This window comes from Macaca nemestrina, chromosome 4 (genome assembly GCF_043159975.1).
Source record: "Macaca nemestrina isolate mMacNem1 chromosome 4, mMacNem.hap1, whole genome shotgun sequence".
Classification (NCBI taxonomy): domain Eukaryota; kingdom Metazoa; phylum Chordata; class Mammalia; order Primates; family Cercopithecidae; genus Macaca; species Macaca nemestrina.
In genome coordinates this window covers 180406270-180418456 of record NC_092128.1, presented here as the reverse complement: position 1 = coordinate 180418456, position 12187 = coordinate 180406270, and the positions used below count along the sequence as shown (strand labels likewise).

Here is a 12187-nt window from a genome sequence, read left to right as displayed (position 1 = left end):
CATCTAATTTAGAAAAATATTCAAAAGTCTGGCATGACTACCTTGGTCAAGTTTGTAATACCTCATTCTCTAAAGTAAGGCTGCCACCATAGTTTTGCTGGACATCTTTTATAAAAACGTTAAGCCAAGTAGATATTTCTATTCTCCAACTTAAGGGCAATCCTGCTTCTTTTTTGTCCCCCACTTCTCATTAAGACTGTTTATAAAGCTAGAAGGTAACCTGTTATTTAAATCTGGATTACAGACATAAATTTTTAAATACTGGACTATTGTTTACTCTTCTGAATCAACTAACTCACAGTATAATGTCATATACTAAAATACTTTTGCTCCCTCATTTAGGTATCATGAAAATATAAAAGTTGACTTGTTAAGACTTTATTCAATAGATAGCATATTGTCAAAACAAAAAGACTCTTGCAAGTTAACTTTAGGGCTTAAAAACTGTTTTTTTGTACTGTACTTATCAAGACAAAATAGCAGAGTAAGTGTCATCTTTCTTAATCAGCTTCATCTATACAAACTACATAAAGTATTTTTGTATCAATTTCTATGTCATATGAAAACAAGCAGACTTAACAAGTTTAGGGGGTATATTTGGTCTAACTTTTTAAAAAATGAACATTATGAAAACTTCCCTTTCAAGAGCCTTGGTGGGAAGCACCTGCAAGGGATAAGTAGTCATCCTCAAAGCAGCTGAAGCCCAGCTGACAAGGAAAGGCTCTGTGCCTGCTCACAGGAGGTAATGCGTAAAACATGTGGAACAAGGTCAAGGACAGAAGAAACAGTGCTTCCAAACACCGAATTGAAACCCGAAGTCACAAAGGCAGGGAGTGAAGTACAGGTGCTGACTTTCAATAAAGCCTCATCTCCAATGGGCAACTTCGTAGCTCACTAAAGCTAGGCATTACAGAAAACGTTTATAAAGGCCAGGAAGGCCACCCAGTTCTTAAAACATACTACCAGAATCCATTGGTAAAAAGAGAACCAAGGATAGCTACAATTCAAGTGTGACTGAAAACAATCCTTTAAAACTAACAGCAAGCAAAGGAGCCAACAGCCACCCCAGCAGCTCAGTTTTCCCAAGCTGGGAAGGAGGGTGCTTCTAACAAGAAAATCTAGAGCACTGGATAGAGTAAACACACTGTTCTTATCCTCCATATCAAACACCGAAACAAGCAGTAAAAGATCACAAAATAAAATAAAGCATGGGATGGAGACATATCAGTGAACCAAAGATTTTGTCAGTTTTCTGCAAGAAAAAGGCACCTGGGATCATACCAATAATTTAAGGAATGTCAAAAAGATCTAGAGCTGAAAGCTGGGACCAGGAACCAGAGCAGAAGTGGCAGATGCCACTCTGGGTGGTAAAGAAAAACTAGAGTAGAAAGAAGGGGAGAGATTGGCTTGACACTAAACAACTATCTGCTGCATGATCAGCCTCCCCCAGGGGCTCTAAAGAAATACCTACTCCAGGGAACCTACTGAGTCCCAGCTGCTCAAACACAAGTGAACAGTCACCCCAAGGGCAAGGCCAAAGAAATGCCTGTGAGGATACCAAGCCACCTGCATCAGGACTAGACACGCCAAAACCACAAGTTCATACTGTTTAATGAGGTCTCCTCAACCTGGCAAGGAAAGAAAGAGAACCTTCCTGCCAGGACTTACACTCGCTAAATAAACTGAAGCCTGTCAGTCCACATGCCTCACCCACAAACACCAAGTCTGCACTCAGTCCTCTCACTTAGAAGAGAAGCAAAAGGATGACAGAGGACTCTGGCTCTTGAGTTGGGCAGTAAGGGTTCACAGGTATTTGTGCCGTGCAGAACAAAGGTGAAAGTAACCTTTGGTGAAAGTAACAAAGGTGAAAGTAAAAACTTTCCTAGTGCAAGTTGAACACATATCATAGAATTAAATCATCTTTTAAAATGTACCAGACCTCAATCCAGTGGTAACATTTCTCCTATGACTGGAACGACCTTAGTGACACAGTATCACATCTCCCTCTCCATCAGTCTTAATACACTATGATCTTCAGTATAGTTTTCTGTTTTCAATATTCAGAAGATTCTAACACAAAAATAAAGAATTCAATTAAGTGACAGCAAGATGTGTAAGTGAATATACCTATACACAAGCTGGAAATAACTGTCTGGTGGGTTAACAGCTATGAAGTAAAAAGAAATATAAAGGGCTCCAAAGCTCTCATTTCAAATCTTGAGAAATCAAGAGAAACTGTCTAAAACTGATGGCCAAGAACGAGGTTTAAATTAGTTTTAAAAATTTTAATAATAATCAACAGAAAAACTTTAAAAGAAAATCGGGAGAAACTGGCTGGCAAAGAGATAGCACTGAGAGATATCTGGTTTCATAGTAAAACACAGCTACAAACATACTAATGTATTAACAGTCATGGAGGCAACCAAGAGAAGAATCTTAAAATGGAAACGATTAAAAGGGGTTACCCCTATAAGTGGGAACGAGGAAAAGGAAAACTAACATTTCACTCTTTTACTTCCAGAATGGATTAAATTTTATTAACATAAGCATGTAAACTAGACTGATTAATGCTTAATATAAAAGAACAAGTCTGAATTTAACAATATCAGCTAAGCACGGTGATTGTTTTAGATATGTGTCCCCACCCAAACCCCGTGTCAAATTGTAATCCTCAATGTCGGAGGAGAGGCCTCTTAAGGGGTGACTGGATCATAGGGGCAGACTTCCCCCGTGCTGTTCTCAGGATGATGAGTTAGGTGAGTTCGTTCTCGTGGGATCTGGCTGTTTAAAAGTGTGCAGCACCTCCCCCTTCTCTCTTTTCCTCTGCTGGAAGACACGCCTGCTCCCCTTCACTCTCTACCGTGACTCTTAAGTTTCCTGAGGCCTCCCTAGCCATGCTTCACGTATAGCCTGTGGAACCGTGTACCAATTAAACCTCTTTTCTTCATAAATGACCCAGTCTTAGGTATTCCTTTATTATAGCAGTCCAAGAACAGACTAATACAAATGGCCTGAAGAATGCTACTACCAGCAGTAGAAGAGGAAAGAACAGGGTGTAACCAGTAGGTTACAAAAACAGCAAGCACTCAACAATGTTTTTTAAGCTTTGGTAACTTTATACAAAGCAGACCTGGATTTGTGTTAACAAGATAAATCTTTACATCTTGAGTATCTTTTTGAGTACCTGATTCCATGCAGTACATTTTGTGGATGGTTTGTAAAAATTAAAATGAACTTATTTGTGTTTCTCTCTAATGTATATCCATTAGCAATATAGATCACTACACTTTTTTTAAAAGACTGAAGTAAGGAATACAGAGGCCGAACTAAGAAGGCACCGTTAAGTAGCCTGTTATTAACCACCAGAGAAAAAGGGAGAAAGAGTGCTTAAAGAAAAGTAAAATCTTGGCTGGGCGTGGTGGCCCATACCTGCCATTCCAGCACTTTGCGAGCCCGAGGCAGGAGGATAACCTGAGGTCAGGAGTTCGAGAAAAGTAAAATCTTAAATTTCACCTTTTGAGGAGTTGATCTACACTATCCAAATCTTAAGCAATGATAATTTTTCATATTAAGTTTTGTAGTTTTAGTTTTCCTGTCAAAGAATCTTACTTCTTACACTAAGCCAAAATTTATTCAAAACTTTTAAAACAATGGCCAAATCTATAATTTTCTAAAACTACAAAAAAAAACCCATCAAATTATTCCTAGAGTGAAATTATTTCATTTCACTTTGAATCTACAATTCAAATCACTGTCAATAAATACATTCTTCACAACTCCTATTTGCTTAAGAACACATGTTCCTTTTAAAAGCAGTATTACGTCTAAAAAACTTCCCAGAAGAGCCAATACAGATAAGCTTACTGTGCCTAATAAAAACCAAAGAGTACATCATTTATGAAGCCCTGGGAATCCCTTTAAAAGGAGATATATATTACACTACATAAAAGGTCATCACCATCAACAGACTGCTGATGGGTTCATTCTCATTTGTTCAACACATAGATTTGAGAATCTGTTACGTTTGAGGCATTACACTAATAAATAAAACTTAGTTCTCCAATACCAAAAATTAAAGCTGTTGTATAAAATGACATCAAGAACAAAAGGCAAATGCAAACTGAAAAATGTACCAGCAATAAGTAACAATAAGTATCCCTAGAATCAAAAGCATGATCATTAACAGTAAGGACTCACAGGTCTGGATTTGCTCCCCAGCTCCATCCCTTACTAGCTGTGACCTGGGGCAGGCTACCGAACCTCTGTCTGGGTCAATCACAGTACCTGTATCAGAGTTATCATTAGGAGTAAATAAGTTAATACCTGTAAATAATTTAGAATAGCTATTGGCATCTAGTAAGGGTTCAATGAGAAACTTTGGTAAATTAAGAAAAAAAAATTAAAACCCAAAAGTAGTATCAACAAAGAATGGTAAAAGGAAACTCACAAAAAACATCAGTAACAAACCCCGCAAAAACATACTTGGTCTAATATTCAAGCAAATGTAAATTTAAATATTGAGTTATGTTTTGTCTATCGAATTGGCAAACATTTAAAAATACCTAGGATCCTAGGGTGTAGAAAAATTCTGATGTGTAGCTGGTAGAAGCATAAACTGTACTTTAAAAAGATATTTAAAAATAACATATCAAAAGGCTTTAAAATGTACATATGCTTCACCTTAACAATTCCAACTTCTAGGAATTGAACCTAAGGCAATAAATAAAAAACAAAAAAATCCCATAATAGTATTCACTTAAACATTGTTCATGAACTAATTAGCAAAAATGGGGAACCATTAAACATTAACTCATTCATAGGATACTAATTTGTCATTTAAAACATTACTATAGAAGAATATTGATGCTGGAGAATGTTTAAAATTTAAAAGCAGACTAAAAAGTGAGTAAAGGCCAAGATGGTGACTCACACCTGTAATCCCAGCATTTGGGGATGTTAAGGTGGAAGAATCACTTGAGGCTGGTCTTCAGCAGTTCAAGATCAGCCTAGGGAACATAGCAAGACCACATCTCTACAAAAATAAAAATAAATAAGTTAGCCAGGCGTGGTGGCACGTGCCTATAGTCCTAGCTACTTGGGAGGCTAAGGTGGGAGGACAGCTTTAGTCCAGGAGTTCAAGGCTGCAGTGAGCCATGCTTACGCCACATTGCATTCCAAGCTTAGGGAACACAACAAGACCCCATCTCTTAAAAAAAAAAATCTGCAAAGCAAATTTCAACACATTTTCATGAGTTATATTGTTAGTATCTGTTAAGTTTCATTGCTTTAGTTCTTCTTCAGAGCCTCCTGTTATTTGCATGTTGAAACTTCTTTGCCTGTCTTTAATAACCGTTGCTTTCTCTGGAATGCTTCATTTTTCTTCATTTCTCCTTGGTTATTCATCTTCATTTGAGATGGAGTCTCGCTCTGTCCCCAGAGCGAGAGTGCAGTGGCATTATCTCAGCTCATTGCAAGCTCCAGTCCCGGGTTCACGCCATTATCCTGCCTCAGTCTCCCGAGTGGCTGGGACTACAGGCAACCGCCACCACCACTCCTGGTTTTTTGTTTAAGTAGAGACGGGGTTTCACCGTGTTAGCCAGGATGGTCTCGATCTCCTGACCTTGTGATCCGCCCATCTCGGCCTCCAAAGTGCTGGGATTACAGGTGTGAGCCACCGCACCTGGCTGGTTATTCATGTTAAACAGTTTTCTGAGAAATTTCATATTGTGTTTTTCACTCTGTTTAGGCTTCATTTTTTAAATTATCTTTTACTTCTCTTTCCTGAGTTATCACCACTTTTCTAATTTTTCTTATTCAGATTTACATTGTGCTTTAATATTTGTATCATTTTCTAAATTTCTCTGGGTTTTTTTTAAAACAGGTTACAGTTTCATTTATTTTGTGGACATTTCTTTCTGGCATGCTTTCATTGTCTGCAGTAATAATATTCTGCTTCTTATGCTTCTCTCTTATAAAAACTCTGTGGGGAATTTGACTATGATCCCTGTCCGTTGCTCATTTTTATGTAAAATAAAAAACTTTGGGGAAACTGGAGTAGCTTTTCTGACTTCAATAAGAGTTCTCTTCCGTCTTCATGAAGGATACCAAAATATAGACTCATGAATAAGATCTCCTGTACTTTTATCTTCTCCCACTTTCATCTGACATTTTTTCCTTTGCCCTCATTGTCTCCATCTTGTTTAATGTGGATTCTATTCCCAGCAGTGTTTCCTTGGTGTAGGGCTTTGACTGGGAAGGAAGCTTAAACTGGTTAGTTTTGAGAGTTCACAGGGACCAGATGACTCTAACCCCCCTTCAGAACTTACTGTGTCCTCCAGGGAACTCAAAACTATCTCGAGTTCCAGCTGCTGTTCTCAAACATACTTTCCGCAAGTCTCTCACTAAAGTAAGTCTCCTCTGTTGGTTACCTTGGGGTTCTCCTATTCTCAGGCCCATTAGACACCCTCATGCCTCCTTCTGCACAAATGCTGATACCACACAGGTCTTGTTATCAGACATTCACTCTCACCTACTTACTTGTATGTGAGTCAGGGGGATACTGTTCACCTAGTCTTGCAGATGCTGAACGTGACATTTTGGTTTTGCTGACCTAGTTACTCTGTCTCTATCTAAAGGAAAATGGGAAAATTTTAAAACTATGTTCTGTTGTCATCTTCCTAGAACTTAGACATTCTTTGAAGGTACACTTAGTAAGTATACCGAAAATCCAAAATCGTGAATATAAATGTATTTGCTTTTACCTGGGTCTTAAATAGAGATACTAAGGTAAAAAATTCAATTTTACAATGTGGCTTACCTCAGGTTTCCCACCATTTTTTCTATAAATATCAAATGCTCTTTCATATGACACATACATAATGTAATCATTATTAATTGCTTCCACTTAAAAACATAAATAAAACTATGAAACATAAAAAGAAATGGAAAATAAGGAACTCTTAAAACCAATTGAAGAAATGTATTAAAGCGAGAATATACTTATTTTTACGCATTAAAAATGCCATTAGGATGGCAAAAATTATTCTTTTTCCATTTGCTGAGCACTTCCTGTGTCCCAGAAATCCTGCCAGACAGTCACAGGGCACACAAAGAGGATAAGCCTTAACCCCCTGACCTTCAGGAACTATCGGACTAGCTGGACATAAAACTGGTAAACAATATGTGCACATGCCATAAAAGTATTAAACAAAAACCACTTGCTAGAAAGAAAGAATCTGAACTATTAGGAAAAGGAGAGTGGCTGTCTCTTTTTACTTTATGCATTTCTACAGCACTTATACCTCCTCCACCAAGTATACAATACTACTTTATTTGTTCAAAAATAAAGAGATACTTCTTTTTGCCTGTTGAAGATTTATTTTAACTATAATACTCAATGCTGAGAAAAATAAATTAAGAGACATTCTTGTAATATACAGAGTGGTACATATTACCAAACAGCTTTCTGAAAAGTTGTATCAAGAGCCTGAAAGTTTTTCAAACACTACGACTCCTAGGAAACAATTATAAGAAAATAATTTTGCAGCCAAATATTATACACAGATATTAGTGCTTTAGAAAACAATTTAATGCCTAAAAATAAGAGATACTTAACTAGGAAATAAGCAAACTGTAAAATAAATATCTAAAGTAATTGATCTTCAAAAGCATTCTGAGTACCCTGGATTTGCTCCAAGTTCAAAGTAACAGCAGATCACTACCGTAAGCTTTTGCTGACGTAGAGAAACATTTATGATATGTTAGTCGATTCGAGTATAAAATGGATCTTACCCAACCACATCATTCTGAATATTCAAAATGATCTCAATTAATTTAAAAATGGCATGGAAAAAAAACTGGAAGGGAATGTGTCACACTGTAGAGGACACTAAAACTTGGGGTGTTTCCTTATACTTATCCATATATATTTATACATTTCAGAATTCTTTCAGTGATTTTGTTTTCAGTGATTTTGTATTATCTAACAAACAAGAATTAAAACCATGAGCGCAAAAGCAAATCCACTATCTTTTTAACTTACTAAAAAAAAAATTTATTGAACCAGTAAGAAAAAAATCAAACTGCTTGAGTTGAGACATGAGCTAGAGAAGGAGACACAGACAAAGAAAAAGATCAGACACACACGACCACGAGAAGAACAATTCCAAGGGGAGGCAAACTGGCAACAGCTACCTAAGTATTACAATGTACATGCCCTTTCATTCTCCCAGTGTATCCTGCATATGATGGGATTTTAAAAGCTGGGGTTTTGTAATTTACAGATCTGATTTCTAACTTTTGTATAATGAATACACCCCATTTCTGTGATCACTGGAATCTAATTGTTCTGTAATGAATACACCACATTTCTGTGATCACTGGAAATATGAAAATTTTGTCCTACAAAATTCACATTTTAAAATGAGTTAAGAGAATCTAAAATTAAAACTCTGCCACAAATGGTTTTAAGTACTTAAATTCATATATATATGAGTGTATATATATATAGTGTATGCATAAGAATTATGACAAAGACAATATGAACAAATCAGCACATTTAAAAATAAATTTCCATGTTTATTCATCCTCAAAAAGTGATAGTTCTGTATGCTTTGGAACTATTCCACTTTTTAAAGTGACTAGTATATCACTATTGTTTAAAAATTTTTTAGGTGTTAAAGAAGTTCATTTCAACAAAACAAAGAATGGTAGCAACTTCTATTCCCAACACATTTTCCCAAATCATGTTCCACAAGATGTTAATAGGTATAAATCAAAAATAAAAGGAAAGGGAGGTCCCTTGATCAAATAAACTGAAGAAATGCTGGTTTACACAGGTTTCTTTATATCAAAGTCTTTATATTTATATACATGGTAATCTCTGAGGCAGTACTTTTTTCAAATCTCATCTCAGAAGTGATTCTATACCTTAAATAAACTGAATTTGGTTACTTGTGATTCAAAAGGGCAAAGAGTGGTTCCTAGGATCCCCAAATGATGTTGTGTTAGGGTAGAACGGTGTCACTCATTACTAAGAGAACTGAATGGGGGAGGAGGAGGGAATATGCAGGAGAAGCATCCAGGAAGCAGTTACCTGAGTGTGGAGCTCAGAAGAGAAGAATAGGATGCAGAGATTTTGGTAACCTCTGCATACAGGTAAAGCCATTACTGTCAATGTCATTACCCAAACAGTGCTCTCTATTTTCTCTCTGCATGCCTTGAATTCAATAGGTGAGTCTTAACACTTTATCAGAAACCTCCACTGCGTCATTTATTTGTTATCCATAAGCTCAGGGATCTTTGTAGGCAGAGCACCTATAATAGTACCTGGTACAAAGCAAATGCTGACGAAATAAATGTTTGTTAACAAATCATTTGTTCTTCCAAAAATCAAAAGAAAATCCAAATTTACCTCATTCATGTTCTAACTGTATTTTAGAACATGCAAAAAGATCCTCAAATTAAGTAAGTACAGGAACACCTATAGACACATGGACAAAATACATCAAAGTCTGACTTTGGCCTAGTGTTCAGTAAAACTATTTGTTCTCTCCCCCACCAGTTTTACTGAGTTATAACTGGAAAATAAGAATTTTACATATTTAAGGTGTACATGATGTTTTGATACATATATACAAAATGAAATGATCACCACAATCCAGTCAATTAACATACTCATCACCTCACAGAGTTACTCTGAAAACCTACTCTTAAGTGTTCACTTCTGAAAGGCCCATCAGCCAATGCCTACTTCAATGTCCTTTCCAGCATCCCTGAACCTGTGCCTCATCAAGGAAAAGGTGAGAATAAGTTACCACATCTAACCAACATAACAAAGCCAGTACCATGAACAATGCCAGAAGGTAAAAACAAGGCCTGGAGAAAGCAGACCACTTGCTTTCAAATGTGTGTAAGCATTCTCTAGAAACAACTTTCGGTGAACATCTACTCATGAGTTTTAATGTGTTGAAATTCTATCAGTCGAATAAATGTGTGCATAGTAATACAAGACCAAACTGCTATATTAATGATGATTCTGAAAGCTGTTAATTTTATGTTCAAAAACAATTATTAACTTTCAAATTGTTAGATTGGGAATACACCAACAGCTAATATATTTATTTAACAGCTAGATCTTCTTTCCTGGGTTTTTTCCTTTGTAAGCCAATAAATGCTGGTAATTTTTAAAGAATACAAGGCTGAATAAAAGATTGGATTTTATCATAAATCTAATCTGTAGAATTTTCTTGTGTTCTAGCATTCATAAAATTAATTAGATAACTATAAACTGTATTTACTCATTAGTTATTTCATTCCATTGAGGCCATAAGCCTTTCAAGAAAAAGAGCTATTTGGAAACCCTCCATGTCTTGTGAGGATAAACAGAAACTTTGCAACTCCAAAATTTCATGAGAGAAAATCTCCAAAATCAGTAATATTCATAGATAAATCTATGAGATACCCCAAAAATACTTTGTTCCTCTACTGACCTCAGTCGAAAGTGAGCAGCTACTTGGTATAGCCAATGTGCAGTATAGCGCCCAAGGAGCAATCCAGGAGCTGACAATGCTGAGAAATAGTTCCTGCACCAAAAGGTCAAACTTATAAAATCTGACAACAAAAAAATGTGCATAAAATTCTAAAAATGTTTCTGTAAATATGCCTATTTGTTGTTCTATGATGGTGATATTTAGCTTCAGCATCACGTTGCTTTCAACAATCAGCGAGCAACTCGGCCAGAATGTGTACCCGGCATACCTCTAATGTGTACAGGCACACATAACACGTGCGAGCCTGTGTGCATGCATGATAAATGCATAATGGAGGTGATTGCTCAATCACCTCTGACGTAAACAAGAATTAACATCAGTCTTAAAATGGTGACTTCCACATGAATGTAAAGTATTATATAATCTAATTTAATTTATAAATATATTCAAGCACATTTCTTCATATAAAATCATACATCGAAACACTTTTTTAAAAATCTTAAAATCATAAAATGATTTTTCCCCTAGACAAAACCCAGATCACCAAAAATAAAAACCAATCACAAAAACTACACCAATGATATAATTACTATCTGTTAGATATCAATTCAAAATTTATATAATTATCTTTTCCAGTTAGCAATCACATTTTCAAACATTAGTTTATAAATATAATCAAACAAGACTATCTCTGACAGAGTTTCAAATGTAAGACACTTAGTTCAACAAAATGCCTTACAATATGCCTGATTTAAGAACATTTAAGTTCAAAAGTTAGTAACACTTTATACATTAGCTGCACTACATTTTCAGGATTTGAACATAGCCACACATGGAATAGCCTCCAGCTTCCCATGTATAAGATCTCCTCAATTAATTACAGAGCAATCAAAAAATATTCTTTCAAAAATGCCTTCACACTGCTTCTTCTGTATAAAAATACAAATGACAAAAGGATAAGAGGGGAAGGGAGGGAAGGAAATGGGAGGCAGGGATATCAGGAACAAGGAAAAAATAAACAAAATCCCAGAGCATATCTTTTTAAGAAACCATACGTATGAATATAATATCCTTAATTTAACTGTCAGTCTTTTTAATGATATCCTACTAACATCTACTCCCATAAAAGATTTGCCATATTCTAATAGAGTTCTGGGGGAGACATGCATTCAACCATAAAGGTAACTGTGTTATTTACATTATTAACAGAATTATTCCAATTCCCACCAAAATATTAGCTCTTGAAAAGCCTAAGTGCTAGCAATTACTATGCTATATTTGTAATAACACCATTGTAAATCACTGATTATCAATCTGAGTTCAAAAGTTTAACAAATAGCCCAACTACCTTTGCATTTACTGATCTACAATTCCCCCTACTATTTATCAGAACGCTCCCCCATTCAAAATACACCATCGATTCCCACATTCTCTTAGCCACAGTTTTACTGTATTTCAAAACTTGAGTCACCTGTATGCATCGTCTTCTTTCAAGTCTCATATCATCCTGATGGGGTGGGGGAAGGGAGGGAAGAGTCCAGCGGCAAAACTATAACACTGTGTGAAGAAAAACAGATTATGATAAGAGATAATGATGCAAGACAATTACCCCTAATTGAGGAATATCTAACATAACTACAATCCCAAAACATATAAAATTACTTCAAATTTGCAAAATTCATTTTCTAACATTTAAA

General features: G+C 35.9%; 1 protein-coding gene across 6 annotated transcripts in view; it reads right to left on the bottom strand.

Moving 5' to 3' along the window:
• Positions 1–12187, bottom strand: part of LOC105472647 (dual specificity tyrosine phosphorylation regulated kinase 1A) — a 150227-nt gene that overhangs the window by 81312 nt on the left and 56728 nt on the right. For 4 of the 6 annotated variants that reach the window (XM_011726075.2, XM_011726074.3, XM_011726076.3 and 1 more), the window contains exon 2: positions 11962–12047. The exons of 1 other annotated variant lie outside the window; for it this stretch is intronic. In XM_011726075.2, the coding sequence (XP_011724377.1) occupies positions 11962–11971 (10 nt within the window). In that variant the 5' untranslated portion in view covers positions 11972–12047. Of the gene's footprint in view, positions 1–10490; positions 10584–11961; positions 12048–12187 lie in introns of all 6 variants that reach the window. One more of the 6 variants, XM_011726077.3, reaches the window with a different exon arrangement.